At 29.7% G+C, this 23,373-nt stretch overlaps 1 protein-coding gene across 1 annotated transcript in view; it reads left to right on the forward strand.

Moving 5' to 3' along the window:
• The window catches only part of LOC109594194 (protein outspread), a 141,300-nt gene that overhangs the window by 117,316 nt on the left and 611 nt on the right, over positions 1-23,373 (forward strand). The window contains exons 6-11 of the mRNA XM_020009394.2: positions 19,056-19,234; positions 19,293-19,933; positions 19,990-20,331; positions 20,391-20,779; positions 20,834-22,712; positions 22,773-23,301. Of these exons, the coding sequence (XP_019864953.2) occupies positions 19,056-19,234; positions 19,293-19,933; positions 19,990-20,331; positions 20,391-20,779; positions 20,834-22,712; positions 22,773-23,301 (3,959 nt within the window). The remainder of the gene's footprint in view (positions 1-19,055; positions 19,235-19,292; positions 19,934-19,989; positions 20,332-20,390; positions 20,780-20,833; positions 22,713-22,772; positions 23,302-23,373) is intronic.

The raw sequence follows: 23,373 nt of genomic DNA on the forward strand, positions 1-23,373 counted from the left end.
TATTAAGTTTAACAATTGTTATAGTCAAAAGGAATTTTAAAAATCACTTCTGACGATTTTTTTCTGATCTGAGATAAGTTCAATTTTTTCTATATACTTTATATTCTCCACCAATCGCTTTAGAAAGGTTTATGAATAATATTTTCTGTGGTCAACAAATAAAAAATATTTGAAAAGAAAAATAAATACGTCTTTAAATTCTAAAAAATTCTAATTCTTCTAAATACATAAAATTATGTTTTTCTATGTTTTTTTGTGATTTTAGAAAACAATGGAATTAAATGTCAAATATATCTTAAAATAATATTCACATATCATTTTTTAAATATATTTTAAATCATTCGATCATTAAATTGATTAATGAAAATTATTCATTAGTTCACCTTTTGATTCACATAAATATAAAAAGATATTCATTAAATATCTATGGAATCTGCACAATAAAATATTTCAAGAACATTCAAATATCCTAAATTACATTGATATATGTATTTTTAATATACTTTTCCCTTTTTTGAAAATTTATAGAATCTAACACAGGAAAATATATCAAGAAAATGTAAATATCCTAAATTACATTGATTTATTTTTGCTCCTCAGATGAAAACTTTTGTATATTTTATTAAATTTCTTCTAAAAGATAAAAGAAATACCAAAAAACCTAATCTAATAAATAATTTTATTATAAATAGAAAATAAAAAAATAGATATTTATTATCAAATCTATGAAATGTATACAGGAAAATATTTGAAGAACATTCAAATATCCTAAATTACATTGAAATATGTTTTTATTGATATGATTTTCATTGCTAAGATATGAATTTTCGTATTTTATCAAATTCAAATATTTTAAATTACATTGAAATATGTATTTATTAATATACGTTTGCTGCTAAGATAAGAATTTTCATATTTAACAAATTTCTTCTAAAGACTTCCAGAAATACCAAAAATTAGATAATAATAAAAATAAAAAAGATATTTGTTAAATAATCTATGGAATCTATGCAGGAAAATATTTGAATATCATAAATTAAAATAATGCATATATTTATTTATTACTTTTCCTACTAAGATAAGAATTTTCATATTTTATCAAATTTCTTCTAAAATACATTTAGAAATACCAAAAAAACTAGTCTAATAAAACATTATTGTTATAAAAAATAGAAAATGAACATAAAAAGTTCTTCGTTAAAAATTCTATAGAATTTAGACAGTAAAGCATTTGAAGAACATTCAAATATGCTTTTGCTGCTAAGATAAGAATTTTTATATTTTATCAAATTTCTCCTTTTTGCTATTTCTTTGGAAGTACCAATAAACCTAATCTAATAAAACATTTTTATTATGAAAATAGAAAATAAAAATAGGCCAATATCCTGAATTACACTGATACATGTCTTCACAATTAAATTAATATTTTTGCTGCGTTTATAATTTATATTATTGTTAAATAATAAATAAAATGAATCATCAATTAGGCTTTTACGCTTCTTATTTGTAAAACTTGTCTTTTATAATGATAGCCATTGAAAAAGCTCGATAGAGTCTATTATTTATCTATCTATTTATATACAGTGATTCTAGATATCTTTAAAGTAAACAGATACTCTGAGAATATCTTAATAATGAAACTGGGAGCACCAATGAGTTAAACAACTTTTAGTCAATTTTCTACTATAATTTTTGTTTTAAATTATTTCGAATATAGGGTGTTTAAAAATCAAATTCTGGTTTTTTGAAATTGGAAAAAAGATCAACTTCAATTTTGAAGAATTAAACCGTTTATTACGTAAAAATTGGACAGTGACCAAATTAAACAACAGTCACATAGACATATATTTGGACTATATGAGGTACAAGAGGTAGAACTTCCCATTTAACATTTTAAAGCTTTCTTTAAGTCTTTAATATAATATGTCATGAATAAGCAGAACACTTTTAGTAATCATTAAAATTTGAGAGCAATATACAGTTGCATTGATTGTTTGGCTAAGAGTAGCGGATAGTCAATATAAAACATTTTTTATGTAGTGTTTAACAACTCAACCCATTGCCCAGAGTAACAATAGTTTCCTCCTTCTAATGGTTTATTCAACGGAATTAAAGGGACACATAAAGAAATTTTTCATGAAATTATACCATTTTTAAATAAAAAAATGTGTTGAATACAATATGGGAACAAAATGGCACAGTTATAAAGGGCATAAAAGGCTTTTAAATAATAAGTGCATAACTGTTTTAAGTGTGAAGTGGGAGAAAAATAAATAGCATAACTATCTTTTTATACACCTATCAAAGAGTTTCAATTCCATATTTGTAGGTAAGTCAAGTATTAAAACAACTAATAAAAGGCACTTTTCTTAATGATTAAATTTCTCCTTTCTTCTGTATCGGTTCCCACAACATTAAATAAGTAATATAACAATAAAATCATATTAGCATGTTAATATTTTCTGTGAAACTACTATATATGGTAAGTTATAAAACCGAGTCGGATGTTTAAATATTCCAGCACATGAAATAATAGGTTGTTTACGTCTTAAACGGTCGCATCGAAAAAGGAAATCATACGATGCGTTGATTACGGAAACGCCTGTAAACAAGCGGGTCGCATCTCGCATATTCTTTTTCAATTAACCGTCCAGGGGAAATCTCCAGCGGATTTATGGTGCCTCATGGGCCAATTTGTCCATAAATTTCGTAATAGATTGGTCCGCCGTAATGTAATTAAATTTGCAATTAAATTAAACACCGCCGATTAACATTTTAATGAACTTAGAAGCCGTTAAAATATTATGTCTCATTTATTATAATGTATGCGAACGACCAGGCCATTCTAGTTTTCTAATCGTGCGGCGTTACATTTTATTCGTGGACGCTAATTAAGGCTTAGAAGGAACTGAATGGATTAGATAATATCGTCAATAAACGGATAAGAAGTTGTAATAACACTTTTATTTTATGGCGTCTCTCAAGAAACCAAGAAAAAAAAACACGCATAGAAAATTCAGTAGAAGGCGAGATTAGGGATCTCGTTTGGACCGTTTGTAAACCCACTCTGTGAGGTAAGAAAGCTGGTAATGAATTTGAAGGCAGTTTAGATTACGGAAGAATTAATAAACGTCTGGCATTCGATTTGAATGGCCCTTAATTTGTGTCGATGTCGTTTCATTCCAGTTTGAAAGTTGGTTAGCGACTCGTTCCTGCAACAATGTATGCAAGTGCATGGAAAAGGCAGACTAATAAAAATTATTAAACACACAATGCTCATTCCAATTTACTTTTATACTGGTCATTGGCAAAATATTGAGCAAATGATGCTTGTTTACACGAGAAAGCTCGTTATGTCGAAATGAACTTTGCTGTACCAAAGTATAATTTTATGTGGAATTTAAATATGTTAATGTTTTTTTATTTTGAGAAATATCGTTAAAATGCATATTTTTGATGGCATTGGTCTATTATGTAGACAATTACGGCAACTTATTAAAATGTACACAGCAAAGTGTCTAGAGAACACCCAGAAAAACTTATTAATTATTAAATAACATAACTAAATATAAAAGAACACATTGTATAACACAAATGTTGAAATATCCAACGAAGTGGTATCTTTTCCTCGGCAAACCCCCCACAGGATTCTTTCGTCACTCCAAAAACAAATTACCAAGACAACAAATATGGAAAACCTCTTTAGATTCTTTAGATTGTTTAGATTATTTAGATTCTTTTGATTCTTTAGATTCTATAGATACTTTAGATTTTTTATATTTTTTTGATTCTTCAGATTCTTTAGATTCTTTTGATTCTTTTGATTCTTTAGATTCTTTAGATTCTTTAGATTCTTTAGATTTTTTAGATTCTTTAGATTCTTTAGATTCTTTAGATTCTTTAGATTCTTTAGATTCTTTAGATTCTTTAGATTCTTTAGATTCTTTAGATTCTTTAGATTCTTTAGATTCTTTAGATTCTTTAGATTCTTTAGATTCTTTAGATTCTTTAGATTCTTTAGATTCTTTAGATTCTTTAGATTCTTTAGATTCTTTAGATTCTTTAGATTCTTTAGATTCTTTAGATTCTTTAGATTCTTTAGATTCTTTAGATTCTTTAGATTCTTTAGATTCTTTAGATTCTTTAGATTCTTTAGATTCTTTAGATTCTTTAGATTCTTTAGATTCTTTAGATTCTTTAGATTCTTTAGATTCTTTAGATTCTTTAGATTCTTTAGATTCTTTAGATTCTTTAGATTCTTTAGATTCTTTAGATTCTTTAGATTCTTTAGATTCTTTAGATTCTTTAGATTCTTTAGATTCTTTAGATTCTTTAGATTCTTTAGATTCTTTAGATTCTTTGGATTCTTTGGATTCTTTAGATTCTTTGGATTCTTTAGATTCTTTAGATTCTTTAGATTCTTTAGATTCTTTAGATTCTTTAGATTCTTTAGATTCTTTAGATTCTTTAGATTCTTTAGATTCTTTAGATTCTTTAGATTCTTTAGATTCTTTAGATTCTTTGGATTCTTTGGATTCTTTGGATTCTTTAGATTCTTTAGATTCTTTAGATTCTTTAGAGGATAACAATTCAATTTTCAAAAATACATCATACTTTTTTTCCCCCACTGTAAATAATTTATAGTATATATATTATAATTAAATATTTAATATAAATTTGAACAAAAGTAAAAATAATAAAATAAACTAATAATTTATTGATTAAAATATGAAAAAATATTTTTTCTTATTTTATTACTTGTATTTTGGTATTAAATTTCAGGAATATAATTTTTATTTTCAAAAGATGTCATGTATTAACAGACATATAAATTAAAATATTAATACTTATTAATAAATAATATATTTGAAACTAAATATTAAATACAAATATTTTGTCAAAATTGAGAAAATATTTTTGTATTGCTGTATGTATTTGCTTAATTAATGAATTAATTTTTATATACGTCAGTTCTTCATTTAAATTATTATTATATTATGTTCACTTACCCCATGCTACATCTATCATGGGACACACTGCATTTGTTAATATATTTACAGATATCTAATCATAAAAATGTTTTCATTAAATTATCTTGATAAATAAAAAAAATATTATGACATTGAAATTAAAAAAAATAGAAAAATTAAATAACAATTTTCGTTTAATAATCAATAATTTTTAAAAATAAAAAAATAAATTGTGGATATGGTGGTTACAATTTCTAAATCTATTGCAAAAAGGAATAACGGTAAATATCAATTACAAAATATTTATTTTTTATTTAATATTCTTGACTACTACCAAAAACATTTAAAGCACGCAAAAGGTTTTACATAATACAATCATTGTTAAACACACAAAAATTGTTTAGTTATTTTATAGTTTGCCCAAGTTTAAAATTACATTCATTTTTAGATAATCATGCTGTTTTTCAACTCGACTCCGATGTTGTTATTTAAAAATCATTTTCGCGTGCGAAATGGAGGTGTAAAAAAATGATTCCACGATTCCGTAATAACAATAATTCGGTTTTTGCCGTCCCATATAATTATCTGCTCTTTAAAACACACCTATAAAAATTGCAAAGTACGTTTAATTGCGATGACGGCAATTAAGCAGTTGCGGAAAATTTTTTCCACTTTAACGTCAACGAATAATACAAACATGTTATTGCCAAGTAAACATTCAAATAGATATAATTTATTGTTAGTTAATTAGTCATTTAATGTTCTTTGTAATTCAATTAATTAAATCCTTGACTCGTATAAATTGGACTTGCCATTTTTATTTATATATTACATTTTTTTGTGGCTAATCAAAAATACTTTAATTATTTTATAACAGCCCTTATAAATAAAACATCGACTTTTTCATTAAATTAATGTCCTTTTATTTTCAGTGGTGTTATTAATTTTTTTTAGTGACGATCCCAAAGCTAGCAAATTAATTCATAATAAATAAAATGTCGGGAGTAACTTTTGTTAAGCCTGGGTAGCACTTAACAACGAACATCCAAAGGAAGCCAGTTTTTTGTCAATTTCGAATCAATATGTCAAATAATGAGTGGGTTGATATAATTTCAATACTATTATAATAATTGGCAGACAGGTGTGTTGTGATTTACATTCACGTCATCTTCTAATAAGGATCATGATGATGATGATGATGATGATGAAATTAGTGTTATTAGCAATGCTATTTTAGGCAGAAGAATTTAAAGAAAAAATTAACAAAGAGGAGCGCCATACCATAATTCAAATATTCCGACATTTGTTACTGAACTTTATTGTTTAACCACCTACTCAAAAAAAAAGAATTCAATTAAAGTCTAAAACCCCCATTAACGAAGGATTTGCCTAAAAACTAGGAGTATACCATAAACTGGTTCTGCGCCTCCAACACAATCTAATTTATTGTCGTGCAACATCAGTACCGTTACGATTGAAAGTGATCATTTGGCACTTCTTCGGTCGTCCGGCGCAGCGATCCTTGACAGGAAGAGAGAAATGATAAAAGACCTGACTCTGTTACCGTACCGATGATGATGAATGCCATTATTTTTGCGATTACATTATCATCCATACCGGTTCGATTATTGTCGTTTGCGGTGCGATTTGATAAAAAGGTCCGTGCGTCCGTTATCCTGTTCGGCTAATGTTGTTCGTGACTGTTGCCACTACGTGCCCACACCGATGGAATTCTGAATAACAGACGGGGACGGTTTTTATGCAGCGCCACTTGTCTCTTCCTTTCAAGCTCCGGTGCCCTTCCTAATGTCTTTTCTATCGGTTTCCGTGTTGAGGTACGTCGAAAATACAATGCGAAATTCAACGGTGTCAGGAATCGGTTCTTCGTTCAGTTCGTTTTTACGTTTCTCGTACTGTTGATGAGTAAATGTGTTTTGAAAGACGTATCTAATCGAAAATCAAGATGTAAGCAACAGTATAATGGTTGGATATTGGTATATTTATAATTTTTGCCATTAATACATCACCTCGGATGCGTCAATGTTTTGACGACTTTGTCAGGAGCATTGTGCCCATTAATTATTAAGATCAATTCATTCGAATCAACATCCATCATGTAAACATGTACAGTAAGTGAATGTGTTCATCTCCCTTAACAGAGCCTCAATCACATCTGCTAGATGATTATTTTCTATTACATCGATCATTACACGTTTTTTAAACAATATGTCGTAATATTATTACAAACTCGGGATTGATTAATTTTAAAATAGCAACAAAAGAGAACAATGAACAGGTGGACGTAATCCGGGCAATTTGTCAAAACTAAACGGTACAACGTAACGACTCATTTAATTCTCTCAAACGAACTTAAATATGCAATGCTACCAATGATATACAATGCTTCACAATGATGAATAAGTAGTCGTCTAACAGATATTAGAAGAACAGTGTTTTGTAAAGCTTTAATAATTGAAAAAGACTCAATGTCACTGATCACAAATAATGTTTCTCTAAATCTTCAATAAATGGGTATTCATTATTACATTATTACAACTGATATTACTAAAATAAAAAGAGTGTCCTAAGCTTCACATGTATTATAGAAAGCTCATTGAGACAGACTTATCGTATTGAAATACTTCTCCAATTATAATTAACAGATAGTTTTAATTATTATTTTTAGTAATCAATTATTTGGACAAATCTTAACTATCAACGGTAAAAGAAATTACTAAAATTAAAACAGCCTTTATTAGAGCTTTAACAGAAGAAAGCTCAGTAACTAAGTGTCAGTATATTACAATATATTCAGTATCAAAGTAATTATATATAATAGTACCTCCATTAAGAACTGAAGTGAAAAGGTAAGAAGTAATTACTGTAGTAAGTATGTAGTACCAGTGATGAGACACAATTGTAAACAATTGTTTATGAATGTCTTCACCCTCATCAGAGGATATCAGATTTTATTAAAATGAAAACAGTGTTTTGTAAAGCTTTAGTTGAAAAAAGCTCAGTGACACACAGAGTGGTTGTATATTGCACTGTTAAGAATTGAGTTAGTTATATTTAATTAGTTCAGAAATCTATCGTCAAAAAACAATTATTTAGAACAGTCTTAATTATATCATATTATTAAAATATATAGAATTTTTTATAACTTTGATGGAGGAAAGCTCAGTGGAACTGAATCAATGTCTATGTGGAATATGAAAATTATTATAACAAAATACTTCTTCAAGTATAATTAACAGATAATTCAGAATATTATTATTATATCACAAATAAAAGAGGAGATCTGATTTTATTTAAATGAAAACAGTGTTTTTTTAAAGCTTTTGTTGAAATAAAGCTCATTGACAAGGTGTCAGTATATTGCAAACTGTTCAATGTCAAGTTAATTATATTTAATGAGACTTTAATTAAGAAATAAATTAATGATAGTGAACTGTAATTACGCAATGTCACCGATCAGAAATAATGTTTCTTCAAGTCTTCAATTACAATAATGGCTAATTCAGAAATTTATCATTAAAGATCAATATTTAGGGCAGTCTTAACTATATCATATTATAAAAATATATAGTTTTTTAAGATTTAATGAAGGAAAGCTCAATGCAACTAAATCAGTTTATTGCAATATGTGAAACATTAAAGTAAATATGACTTCTTCAAATAAAAGCAAGAACAATATTATTAGAAATCAATTATTTAGAAAAAATCTTAACAAATATCAGATATGAAGTGAAATGGCTAAAAGGAAAAGAGCCTTTATTAGAGTTTTAGCTAAAGAAAGCTTACTAGGTTAAAATGAAAACAGCTTTTGTTGAAAAAAGCTCAATGAATGGGTGTCAGTACAGCTTTGAGACTAAGAAAAGCTCAGTGACTTCTTCAACTCTGTATCAAAGCAATTATATTTAATAGGTCCTTAATTAAGAAATATATTAAAAATAGTAGAAAGTAATTAACATAGTAGTCTCCAATTATTAAAGAATTGTAAAGATTTTTAACAGATACCTGATGATAACAAATATTGTCAATATGAAAACCGTGTTTTTTAAAGCTCTAGTTGAAGAAAGCTCATTGACAAGGTGTCAGTTTATTGCTATAGGTCCAGTATCAAAGTAATTATAATTAATGGCACCTTAATCAAGAAATAAATTGAAAATAGTGAAAAGTAATTACAGTAGGAATTTTTTGGTTATATGTAGATCGTTTTCAAAGGCAAAGAAAAACACTTTGTGCGCAAGCGAGCAACAAAAATGAAGTGGTTTGGCCCATTATGATGGTGGAAGGCAAAAACACGACACCAACAGCAACAATATCCGTTCCCATTCTGTAAGTAAATTAGCACAATAATCATTAGGATTTATGGAAGTAGTGAAAAAGACGATAAGAATTCCGAGTTGACAGCGTTATTGGTTTACTTTCCACCGAACGTTGCAAATTAGATATTGCGATAATTGGAATTAATTGCACTCCGCATACTGGTACTACATTATTGCTCATTGTTGATTTATTGCGTCGGTTTTTATGCCACTTCCATGCAAATTAAGCGATGATCGCGATACAGGTGAAGGCAATGCGAAGACGCAGATGAGGCGAGCGAAAATATTGTAAACTTTTATTTATCATTCGGCAAATTGTCAGGGATAATTAATGAATTATATTTTATTGGGCATTTTTATGATGTAAACCGTCACACTTTCACCTAGTCTATTTTGCTACATTAATTACATTAAATGAACATGTTAATTATGTACTATATATTAAAGGTAAACAATGATTAAACATATTAAAGATCATTGTACAAACTTTATTAAAAGCTCATAAGTTATTTAAGTACTATTTTTTAAAATTTTGACATTTCTAGATTTTCTATTATTTATATTTTAGATTTTTACATAATTTAGAATCATCTAATTATCTTATTATGTTAAACTCAGGAGACAATTATTTTTAAAATTTGTATTTAGTTTTTATTTTTTTAAATTATCTATATTTTTTGTTTTAAAACTAATAAATTATAATCTAATCCGTTTTTAATCTGCACATTCATTTATATTATTATTAATTTGATATATTTTGACAATTGGTATTTAATGTTTTGATGTCATTATAAGTATTTAAGATATTTATTTAGCATTTCAATATTTGAAATTATTTAACATTTTCAGTATTTTTGTGTTTTTATTTTTGTTTCTCTAAATTCAAAATTTTATATATAATTAACATTTTGTTTAAATTTAAACCTACGAAATTATTATTTTGTGTTCTAAAATATAACAGCCATATCAAATATTTATTTTTTTAATTACTGTTGCTTTTACCAATTTTTGAAATTTTCAAGCATATAATTTGTTGAGATCTTTTATATTTTTTACAGCCTCAATAATTTAAAATCATCTAATAATTTATTGTGTCAAAATCAGGAGTTAAAAGACAATAACTTTTAAAATTTGTATTTAGTTTTTAATTTTAGAAATTTTTCAACATTTTCTGTATTTTTGTGTTTTAAAACTAATAAATTATAATTTAATCCTTTGTTTTTTTTTTAATCTGGAAATTCAAAATTTTGTAAATATGTATCAACTTTTTTATCAGATTTTATATTATTATTAATTTGATATATTTTGATAATTGATACTCAAAGTTTTGATGTCTTTATAAGTTTTTAAAATATTTATTTACCATTTCAATATTTGAAATTATTTAACATTTTCACAATTTGTGTTATTTTTGTTTCTTCAAATTCAAAATTTTATATATAATTAACATTTTTTTTTTTTAAATTTAAACCTACGAAATTATTATTTTAATGTTTTAAAATATAACAGCCATATCAAATATTTATTTTTTTTTAGTTACTGTTGTTTTGGACAATTTTTTGAAATTTCAAGCATATAATTTATTGGGATCTTTTATATTTTTTACAACCTCAATAATTTAGAATCATCTAATATGTTATTATCTTAAAATTTTGTAAATAATTTTTTAAAAAGTTTTCTGTATTGAAACCTACAAAATTATTATTTTATGTTCTAAAATATAATGAAATATTTGTAAATAGAACCAAATTATTTTTTTAACTATTTTCTGAAATTTTTAACTGTATAATTTGTTTATATATTTTATATTTTTTATAACTTAGATAATTTAGTTTCATCATTTCATCATTCATTTATCATTTCAAATTTTGAAATTTTATCCGATAAAAATTTCACAATTTTTGGGTTTTAGAGGAATTAATAATAGTATTTTGTTTTGAAAATCATTTTTCAGTGCAGAATTTGGGAGTTTTGGCGACAACTTAAGTTTTAATAGACATATTACGAAAATATCCAATTCTGCATATACCGTAAATTCCTCGAAGTCATCTTGAAGTCATTTGTTTCTTCTTTGCTTTGCGAGAGTGCGGACTTTGTTTTTCGATTTGGATGGACGCCGATCTGAAAATAGCGCAAGACCTCGTGTGATTTATTAGAGTTGCGAGTTTAATAACCTCCCGAGTTTACGGTGCCGGTGGCGGACCGCAACATCGTCCAGAGCTTCCTAAATAATCCGTCGGATGATAAAACACGAGCAGACCGTGTTGCGCGGAACGGCTCTCTCGCCTCTTCCGCGTTACGTCTGGTTTTAGTCTAACCGAGGTGTCGTCTAAAAACGGAAAATTATCCGGTGTCCGTCACCGTCACCACCGTGCGATGTCTGTTACAAATCATAATGTCACGCCTTCAAATTGGATATGCGGTTTGTTTACGATCAGAAAACGCTCTTTGAAACTATTTCTTATTTTATTCATCAGGAAAACATATTTCTATCTATTGGATTTTTCAAAAAAAAGGAAAAAAAGGGTTAAAGTCATGTTACGCTAAAATAATATAATAATAAATAACAATTATAATTTTACCATAATATTATAATATTAAATTCAATATTTTATTATTTTTTAACTTTAAAAAAGTATTTTTTTTTTAATTTCAAATTAAATATTTTAATTTTACTTAATTTTAATAATTTTTTTATTCAAATTAAAAAAGTATTTTTTTTTTTTAATTTCAAATTAAATATTTTATTATTTTTGCAATTTTACAGTAAATATTTAAATTTTTTAATTTAAATATATTTTTTTAAATTCAAATGTTAATTTAAATTAATTTTCTTATTTTATTTGTTAATTTTATTTAAATATCTTATCTATTTAATTCTTTTCATTCAAATATTTTATTTTATTTTTTTAATTTTAAACTAATTATTTCAATTTTGTTCTTTTGTAAGTACGTGAATAATGTCACGAGACAAATACCCAAGATTTTTTTGAAATAAATATAAACTCTTGTCCTCAGAACATGAGTACCATTAGAAAAGTGCTGGAATGGATGTAAAAGCTTACAGGTTGTGGTGCGACCTTAGATACACTTGTTATGAATTATTTTTTTAGTATCTAGTTTACGCATTTCCATTCGGAACACGTTATGTACCGAAAAACATTTCCATTTATTGGATTTTTCAAAAAAAAAAGGAAAAAAAAGGTTAAACTCATGTTACGCTAAAAACTAATAAATAACACTTAATTATAATTTTACTATACTATTATAATATTAAATTAAATATTTTATTATTTTTTTTAACTTTAAAAAAGTATTCTTTTTTTAATTTCAAATTAAATATTTTAATTTTACTTAATTTTAAAATTTTTTTTATTCAAATTAAAAAAGTATTTTTTTTTAATTTCAAATTAAATATTTTAATTTTACTTAATTTTAATAATTTTTTTATTTAAATTAAATATTTTATTATTTTTGCAATTTTACATTAAATATTTAAATTTTTTTAATTTAAATATATTTTTTTAAATTCAAATGTTAATTTAAATTAATTTTCTTATTTTATTTTTTAATTTTATTTAAATATCTTATCTATTTAATTCTTTTCATTCAAATATTCTATTTTATTTTTTAATTTTAAACTAATTATTTCAATTTTGTTCTCTTGTATGTACGTGAATAATGTCACGAGACAAGTACCCAAGATTTTTTTGAAATAAATATAAACTCTCGTCCTCAGAACAGGAGTACCATTAGAAAAGTGCTGGAATGGATGTAAAAGCTTACAGGTTGTGGTGCGACCTTAGATACACTTGTTATGAATTATTTTTTTAGTATCTAGTTTACGCATTTCCATTCGGAACACGTCCCGTGCCGAAAAACATATTTCTATTTATTGGATTTTCAAAAAAAAAAGGAAAAAAAGGGTTAAACTCCTGTTACGCTAAAAACGTTTAATAATTATATTATTAAATTAAATATATTATTTTTTTTTAACATTAAAATTTTTTTGTTTTAATTTCAAATTAAATATTATAATTTTTCTTAATTTTAATAATTTAAATTATATATTTTTATTATTTCTGCTATTTTACATTAAATATTTAAATTTTTTAATTTAAATATATTTTTTTAAATTCAAATGTTTTATTATTTTTTAATTTAAATTAATTTTCTTATTTTATTTTTTAATTTTATTTAAATGTTTTATTTTTCTATATAATTCTTTTCATTCAAATATCCTATTTTATTTTTTTAATTTTAAATTAATTATCTTAATTTTGTTCTCTTGCAAGTACTTGAATAAAGTCACGAAACAAGTATCGAAGATTTTTTGAAGTAAATACGAACTCTTGACCTGAGAACAGGAGTACCATTAGAATAGTGGTGGAATGGATGCAAAAGCCTGCAGGTTGTCGTGCGACCTTAGATACACTTGTTATGAATTATTTTTCTAGCATCTAGTTTACGCATTTCCATTCGGAACACGTCCCGTGCTGCTGGGTGCAGTTTCTCGGCCAGTCCGGCGGCTTTCGAACGAACGAGAAAAACCTCAAAGTCCCCCCCAACTCGGACTCAAACGTTGACCGTCCGCCCGATCTCCGCGATAGCCGTGGCGAATGCGATTTCGTTTCGAGACTTTTAAGCGAAATTAAACATTTTCGACGTGAACTGTAAGCGAGGGGAGCGGCGGCCCGCACCGCATGTCGAGGCAATCTCGATGTTAGATCTTCTAACGTGTGTGCGTGCCATCGACTGTCTTGTCCCGTTTCGCCCGTTTGGTGCCATTTCTGACCCTTTTAACGAGAAATTGTTGCCGTATTAATATCACGATTGCTCTTTTTATAATGCAACAGGTTTTCGTAATAATACTGTAAGCAAGCCTCGATTGTCCGCATTTAATTTACAAGACTTGTTAACTAGGCACCGGTCTACAAGGGACCAACGAAAAGAACGAACCGCGGTCTACTTATATTCGCCAGTCATGCGATCATTTTTAGACCTAGAAATTTGCGAACAGGATTCGGACTATCTTTGCGAATAAATTAACATCGACTAGAAACTGTTAATTGCATATAAACAAAATACTTGCATTCTAACTTTTGTTTTGTCTTAAAGAAATGTTTACGCCACTATTGGTTTACAGTTTAACACATGCTTAAATATCTTGTCTCCTCATTCCTGCTCATTTTTTTAGTTTATCAATTAATCATTGCAGCAAAAACCTTATTGCATATCATTCTACATATGGCACTAATTAAATATACAACTATCTATGAATTGGTTTATACACCTGTCGTTACATTTTTATTAACACAGATGATTTACATAAAATAACAAACTGAAAATATTAAGCTAGTTAATATATCTTGCGGCATTTCCTATGACCATATTTAATGTAAACTTTTCTATAGTCTGATATTTATGATATTTTAATCTTGTTTAATCTATTTGTAGAGAAAGGTGGCCGAACATTTTAAACCATTATATGACTTTATAGATGTGATAGTTCCGTTATTATTAGTAATGGGAGATTATTGAATTTAATTGAATCTAAATTAAATAAAAACTTTGTTTATGTATATCAGTTTCTTCTTTTTACATTCTTCTGCAATAATAACTGATTTACAAGGTGGGTTTACCAAAATCTTTCTTTGACATACAGAATATTCAATTTGCTTAGTAAGAAGAGACTTTAGATGTAATTTAAAAACCCTTTAAAACCCATAAGGTGATGTAGGGAGATGACAAATTTGTAAATAAATTAAATGACGCACAATATTGGTTTTCCTTTAAGGCTATTTGTTGTTCATGGTTTTCTCAGAAACAATGGAAACGATAATTACAAAAATTTATTGAGAATTTACTGCTTTTAAATCATTATGGTATATTATTAAAAATAAATTTCTTCCATCATCATCTACATAAACTTACTTTTAATTTAGGTATTGAAAATGATGAACAATTTGCACCAATTCACCGATTTAATTAATAATGGAAATAGGATATCAGGATTTTTTCATAATTTAATCAATAAATGAGTTTTATTAGTTTTATTTTTACGTCCGTATTCCGTATGCATCCATTTTTCATTAAGCAGGACCCATCTTCTGAAGGTCAATCAAAAATTCGAAAAATTAATGCCCATTTCACCTCTTGTTACATCTATCCTGAGTGTGTAGAGGAGGACTAGTGACTCCTGCCAATAATATTCCATACTTGTTTAATCCACGATAAGTCTGCAAATCTTGCTAGCCAAGGCAACAAATTTACATCGAATTCTTGGGAACAAAATAACCTTTATCATATGAGATCGGGCATTATCCTGCTGCAATTCTGGAATTTGAATAGTTTTGGAGTCAGACAGCAAAATCTGATACGAACGAGAAACTAATCTTAAGAGCTAAAAAAAATATGTTTTAGTTATTTTTCTCAGTATGGCATTATTTTGTACTATATATTTTAAATTGTTAACAAAAAGGGAGAAATTGTTTTATTTTTTTATTATTTTAATCACAGTTATTGTACAAAAATATAAAAATCACTGTTTCAGTTTAATGAATGTACTTATGAAGTAAATGGTACTTGATTTGATACAGTGGCTGAAAATATTCGTAAAATAGTTTTACTTTACTAACAAAGTTATGAATGTTGCTCATTTTTTGATATCCTTATTAGTTTAAAAAAGTGATACTGATCAATATATTCAATATTTTTGTCTGAATTATTAATAATTAATTTTAAAAAATGATACTAATCAATATAAAGTTCTTAGGAAAATTTAATTTTGCAACATTGTGTTTCAGAGAATGCCTTTAAAATTTCTCAACCACTTTTATTTTAAATCCTATGTACGTGTAAATTGTTTTATTACAAGTTTTGTAAATTATTGGTTAAAATCCATTTTCAAAACACAATAATCCCTGCATTTTAAAATTTCTAAATGCTAAAAGTCCGTAATTACGAAAAGCAATTAAAATTTACCAATAAAAATTGCACAAAGTCCTCCATAATGTTCATCTTAATTTTATGTAAAATTATTACTGCGTCCACAGATTGTGTTTAGAAAAGGCAGGCCTTAAAATTACAAAACATGCGTTTTAGCAATGAGCTGCATTTATATAAACAATTTATATTTAATAGCTCTTTATTGTTGTTTCAAGGATATAAAAACGCATGGTTTGCGCTAAACGTGTAATTATATATGAAATCATAAAGCAGAGAAGACAGAAATGCAATGTTCAATACTAAGCACACCTTTATTACAATATGTATAAATTATTGAATGCACGTAATCAAGTACAAATCTGAAAGATTTAATGTGTAGCCGAATGAAAAATGATCGCTTGTTTTTTTTTATTATTAGTAATGCAATTTATTTTATTGCATGATTTTCAGATATTATTCAGTTACAATCAGCTACATAATTGGTTTCTTTGTGGTCGGACAACGATTTATCACCAGTTTTTACATTTTAAAATTTCTCCTGTTTACTTTTACTTCAATTGAACGTTTTACTCTTGTTGTACGTACGCACTTACACCTACAGTTTTTAATTAATTTCATCAAGCCTTCATCTATGAAACTTGAACGCTGAATCGTTCATATTTATTTTGCCAGTTACTTTTTTCGCTTCATGGACACCTGTACAACATTAAGCAATTATTACTATTATTATAATACATTAACTTTTTACAGTTTCTCATCACCGATATCTTTTAATTTAATCGCTCGGCTGGTTTTCCTATACTGGAACAATAATAATAAATCTGAACAGGGTGATTTTTTTCATATATAAAACTCACTAAACGTGTTTGGACTAGGATAGGTGCGAAATTATGTACCTACTGCAGTAACGACCGGGCCTATTAGTTAGATTAGCAGGTTTTTCTTTTTTATCGGTCTCTGAAGTTGTCGGACAGATCGATAAGTAATTGTGAAATATAATTATTTTACTACGTGCTACACATTAAAAAATTAATACGTATTAAACATTAAATTTAAGTATTATTTATTATATTACATACTGGAATAAGTAAATTATGTTTTTGACGTTGATCCTTAAGATAACTTCCTCTAAAGTACAACCAACATTTTTTTACCAACGTTTTAAAAATTCATGAAAATAAATTGTAGGTCTATGAAACTGAAGGAAATATTATCATAAAGAAACAGGACATTTTTTCTACTGGCCAAAAGTTGATTTTAGTTTTTAATGATTTTTCTTGAATAATTTACAAGTATTTTGGTTCAATACTTTTTCACTTTGGTTTTCACCCTAGTAATTCATTTATTATAGTCCACGTTTAAAGATTCATTTGATGCGTTGACGTTTGTAACATTGGACTCCAATGTGCTAAGATGCATCAATAACTTCATTGGCTCAGACGATGTAGCACTATCCAGACTCTTTCTTCTTAATCGTCTCAACGATTTGTCGTCTAGAGAGAGAGATCCTCTTTCGTTACTTTTGTCTTTTATGTTTCCTCTTTGATCTCCACGTTCCAAAGCCATTATTTTGGCCTCCAGTTCTGTAACTTTGTCCTCTACCTCTTTGTTTATAGAGAGACTTTCTCGACCTAAAATGAATTATATCAAGAAAGCAATTTAAAATAAAGTTGATAGAAGTTTACCTTTAAGAGAAAGTGATCTTTTGTTTCTAAATTCCGATTTTGACTTGGTTTTGAGCTGTTTTTCTGTGCTGTTTAATTTAGCAGTAAGATGGTCAAGTCTTTGCACAAGTAGATCTAACTCAGCCTGATGTTCACTATTTAAAACGTCGATCTGACTAACCATCGAGTAATTTTCTAATTCAAGATTGTCGACTTTTTCGTACGCCTCACGGAGTTCCCTTTTTACTGCCCGAATTTCGACCACAGCCTTTTCAAACCTACACTTTAAATCGAGACAGTATTCTTTTAATTCATCGTGACCCATTTCTTCAAGATCAATATCCAAGTCTATGTTTCTTACATCTGTTAATGAATCTACGTTGACCCCATAATTTTTATAATTGTTTCTAAACTAAAAAAACATTAACCCAGTATTAATTTGCTAAACAATTTGTTATTAAAAACTTATCTTCCTTATATTTCTTGTATCTTTTTGATATAGTCATTTAAACCGTCACGATAAAAGTGGTGCCTGAAGCTTCCATTGTTTTAAGCTGATTTTTGAATAAATAAGTCTTGAATCAAAAGCTTAAATAACTTTTTCCAGTATCTAATATAACAAAAAGGAATATTTAAATATCTATTTACGACTCATCAGGAAGCTTTTGATTTGGCTCTGAAAGTTTATCGACACCCGATATCTATCATATAAGGCATGAATTACAAGCGAGTTTATTCCGGACTCCGCACCATTCCAACAATAAGTCCGAACAGACCGTGAACGACGGTCCAAATAACCGACTGTACGAGTCTTTTGTTTGATCAGCCGAGTGGACAATGGACCAGTACAAAATGACGCCATTGAATGACGTTTCAGTAAAGTTATTAAACTTAATGACATGTGAGTACATACCATACAACTACTGTTTATTGTGGATACGTAACAATGCCGGAGAAGTTTTTTTTTGTTAAATAAGATCGAATGCTGCGGCTTTGTGTCCGTGGAATCGAACAAACAACGAAGGTTTATAGTAAAGGTGTCCAATACAAAAATAGATCAATGAATAGAACTCACGCGAGGCAAACATATTTCTTCTTTCGTAAAAAAATAAGTATTATTTAAGATAATTATTTTGTTGCAGATTATGTTGTAAGCTCCGGATCACCTCCAACAAGAGACAAGCTGCGTTGCGACGACAAAGCAAGAGCTAGAAGAGATTGGCGAAATGAAAGACTAAGAGACATCGCCACAGCACTGACAGATAGATCACCTGAATCTAGTTTGGCACTACCATCGGAAGGTCTCCTACACCTAAAAAAGGTATAGTTACCCACCCAAAAGTTCTTACACACCTTAAATCCACCATTTTTCTACACAGGGTTGGTTGTGGGTGAAACAAACCGACGGATCTTGGGTGAAACGCTGGATAGTACTTTGCGGACCGACTTTGAACGTCTACAATGAGCAGGACGAACAGAGCTTACCGGAAATCGTGGTGGAGATGTCCACGGTGACGAGCTACAATGAAATACCCACCGACAACAAACACGGTTTCGAAATAACCTGGGGTGGACCAACTCTAACCCTGAGTGCCGTCACCCAAGGCATTCGTACCAATTGGATGCAGGCTTTGAAGAAGGCCGCTCCAATACCAGTCGAGAGTCCCACAACTCCAGCTACTCCAAGATCAATACTCTTATCCAGCGATGAAGAATACCGAACGGCATCTGAAGGTGGAAGACGGGGTTCGGAGGATTGGAGCGAACTTCCTCCGTCTCCGCCTTTGAACAGGCTCTCCTTGAGCAAGGTTAAGGATCGTACAAGGTTAAGGCCCAGGTTGCCCAGATGCCAGTCGAGACAGTCAACGCTTGATAGTACGTCGACTGATGAATTAGATTGCGCCAAAGAACCCGATCATGTGGAATTGAATAACAGACAAAATCTGGAAGTAACAGAGATTCAAAAGAACTTAGCCAACGCGCTAGGCGAAATACAGATATTGGAAGAGGAAATTGCAAGGTATGATTATGAACTAGATCCGTTTATACAACGTAATGAATTAATTTTTATTATAGGTTGAAGAAACTTCAATCTGAAGCAATAGCTCGCGAAAAGAAAACCAAGGAAGAAATGCTCATAGCGCTAGAACGCACAGAAAAGGACTTAAACCAAAGAAACTCCCAGGCTGAAGTCAAATTTTTGAAGGAGCAGAGGGCGTTACAAAGGCGACTTGCCGAAACCGAAGAGTCCTTCAAGAAAACAGAAGAAAAGTACAATCTTCTTAACAGGGAGCTACAAACCAAACAACGTGCCATATCTGAGTTACAAAATGAACTGAGCAGTTCCACGGAAAGATTGGTCAGAATACGGCAAGATAATGATCGAATGTACAAAAAGATACAGGAAATCGAAGGAAGGTAAGTGTTTAATAACATATTGATTAGCGAATTAATACATTTCTTCATTTTTATTTTAGAAACAATTATAAAAATTGTGGTGTCAACGTAGATTCATTAACAGACCTAACAAACATAGACTTGGACATTGATCTTGAAGAAATGGGTCATGATGAATTAAAAGAATACTGTCTCGATTTAAAGTGTAGGTTTGAAAAGGCTGTGGTCGAAATTCGGGCAGTAAAAAGGGAACTCCGTGAGGCGTACGAAAAAGTCGACAATCTTGAATTAGAAAATTACTCGATGGTTAGTCAGATCGACGTTTTAAATAGTGAACATCAGGCTGAGTTAGATCTACTTGTGCAAAGACTTGACCATCTTACTGCTAAATTAAACAGCACAGAAAAACAGCTCAGAACTAAGTCAAAGTCGGAATCTAGAGACAAAAGAAGATCACTTTCTCTTAAAGGTAAACTGCAATCAATTTTATTTTAAATTTCCTTCTTCATATAATTCATTTTAGGTCGGGAAAGTTTCTCTATAAACAAAGAGGTAGAAGACAAAGTTACAGAACTGGAGGCCAAAATAATGGCTTTGGAACGTGGAAGAACAAAGAGGAAATACAAAAGAGACAAAAGTAACGAAAGAGGATCTCCTATAGACGACAAATCGTTGCGACGATTAAGAAGAAAGAGTCTGGATAGTGCTACATCGTCTGAGCCAATGAAGTTATTGATGCGTCTCAGCACATTGGAGTCCAAAGTTACAAACGTCAACGCATCGAATGAATCTTTAAACGTGTTAAATGGCAGTGTGTCGGATTTAACGAAAATGAAAGAAGAAAGTTTAGAAACCGTGGACTATAATAAATTAATATCTAGGGCGAAATCCAAAGTGGAAGAGTGTTTGTACAGTGTGAATATTCTTAAAAATGCTAGAAGATTGCTTAATAGTACGGACAAACTTCTTAATTTAGAAAACATATTGAATGAACTTAATGATATTTTAAGTGTAAATGATCATAAAGTTAGTAGTGCGGAAGTGGAGGTGATCAATGTTTCAGCAACAGCCGTTGTAAAACAACTGCAATCGCTCCTGGTCGAAAAATTGACAAATCTAGCAGAGAAGAAAAGACTGTTGCAGGAAAACAATAAATTGGATGCATCATCCAGGTTACAAATATTAGCGGAGAAAGTTGCGTTTGAAAATATTTTAGTCAGTAGAATACAAGAAGCATTAAGTACGCCCATCACAGGAGATACCATATGCAACAGGTTGATAAGTAAAGAAACAAGGGAGACTGCACACTTAATTGTATCTTTAAGAAATAAATTGAATGGTTCCTCGCAAAAGCAACCAACATCATGCAATACAGGTGCAGAATACCTTTCCAAGATTTTAAGTAAATGTTTAATATCTTCAACGAAAGGTTTCAAGACGTTCAAATGTTTTATAGCAAAGAAAACACCATCATTACAGCTTTTGTGCGAAGAACAAGAAAAACTGGAATCGCTAGTTAGAGCGTACAAACAAACAAAGTTACCACAATTAGCAGAAGCCTTAGCTACAGAGGCCATGAATCTGGCCACAGACAAGGGTTGTAGACTACGTCCTTTAAATCATGAAACCATTGACAACCTTCACAGAGCAGCGAGAGAAGTTGTCAATTCAGAGTTGATTCAATCTGAAATCAATCATGTTTTACTAAGAGCGGCGCAGGTTTACCAATCCAATATTGATGCTGATCATACATTCTTCTTCAGTTTTTTTGCGTCAGAAAGGGCGGCATTGGAGTTGTGGTCAGATTCTGTAGGAGAATGCTTGTATGAAGAGGTCAATCAGTGCATTGGAGAGTTGACAGACTTATACCAGAACAGCTTGAATAAAATGCAAAAACAGAATTGGCGTAGACGAGTTGAATCTGAGAGGAATACAAGACCGACTTCTAACATGCTGGTGGAGTTTGCTGATGTGATAGCTCACAAAGCTCTTATTGATGCTAGAATTAATGTTCTGAGCGGCAAGCACACAAACTACTTCAGCGACATTGGTCCAGAAACCAACAGTTTGAACACTTGGTTGGAAAACGATAATTATTGGACAACAGTAAATCAGTCCGTGTCTGTAAGCCAAAGTTTGGAAGCTGAGTTCAATTGTATGGTAGAAAAATACAGCGACGAATGTTACGCTGTGTTGGGAAAGCCTGAGCTGGAGGAAGTCTGCGGTTATTTGGATGAGTTCGCGGTAAAAGTTGGGGAGTTACAGAAGTACACGAACTCTTCCAGCGACTTCAACGAGGTCACGGTGCGCAGTTGGAACGACGTTTGTAAGAAATGTAGAAACCTAAGGGACAGTCTGGAGGATGTGAGGAATTCACTCTCTAGGTCGGGATCTTTAAAACGGTAATTACCATTATTTTTATTATAAATAACATATAATAAATATTTCGTAAACACTTGTAGGTTGGAAAGTTTTGATGATCAACGACCCGTGTATTTGGGCACAGAATATCTCACACAAGTAGAAAACCTAAGAGCCGCATATCGTTGTGCCTTGGCGTCTTGCAAGGAACGTCATCAGGAAGCGGACATCGAGCAGCTCCAAAGTCTGTGCGAAAGGGTCCTTGGTTCCATGGAGCAATGGCACCGTCGTACCATCCAAGAACTGCGTGAGGCCCACGCCCAAGAAATGGAAGCCCTCAAACAGGATAACGAACAGGCTTTGGCTGAAGAAACGCAAGCGACGTTGGCTGCCCTTGAAGCCATGAGAAAGGCACACGAGACGGAAGTGCAGAGGGAAGTAGCCAGGTTCAAACAGGAATTCGCCAGACAACAAAGGGACGAGATAACAGATCTGAAGGAGCGGCTGTCGGTGAAAAGCCTTGAGGCTGCCGCTTTGGAGGAACAGCTAGGCAGTGCAACCAGACAGTTGGCGCACGCACAGCAACATATTTTGCAGCTCGAACGGAACCCCCAGCTCTCTTCTTTGCAGGTAAATTGATCAATTTATGTCTATACTTTAATCTGTAGTATTGTATGAGTTTACAAATTTGTTTTTTGTTTT

The sequence above is a fragment of the Aethina tumida genome, chromosome 4 (genome assembly GCF_024364675.1).
Source record: "Aethina tumida isolate Nest 87 chromosome 4, icAetTumi1.1, whole genome shotgun sequence".
Lineage (NCBI taxonomy): Eukaryota > Metazoa > Arthropoda > Insecta > Coleoptera > Nitidulidae > Aethina > Aethina tumida.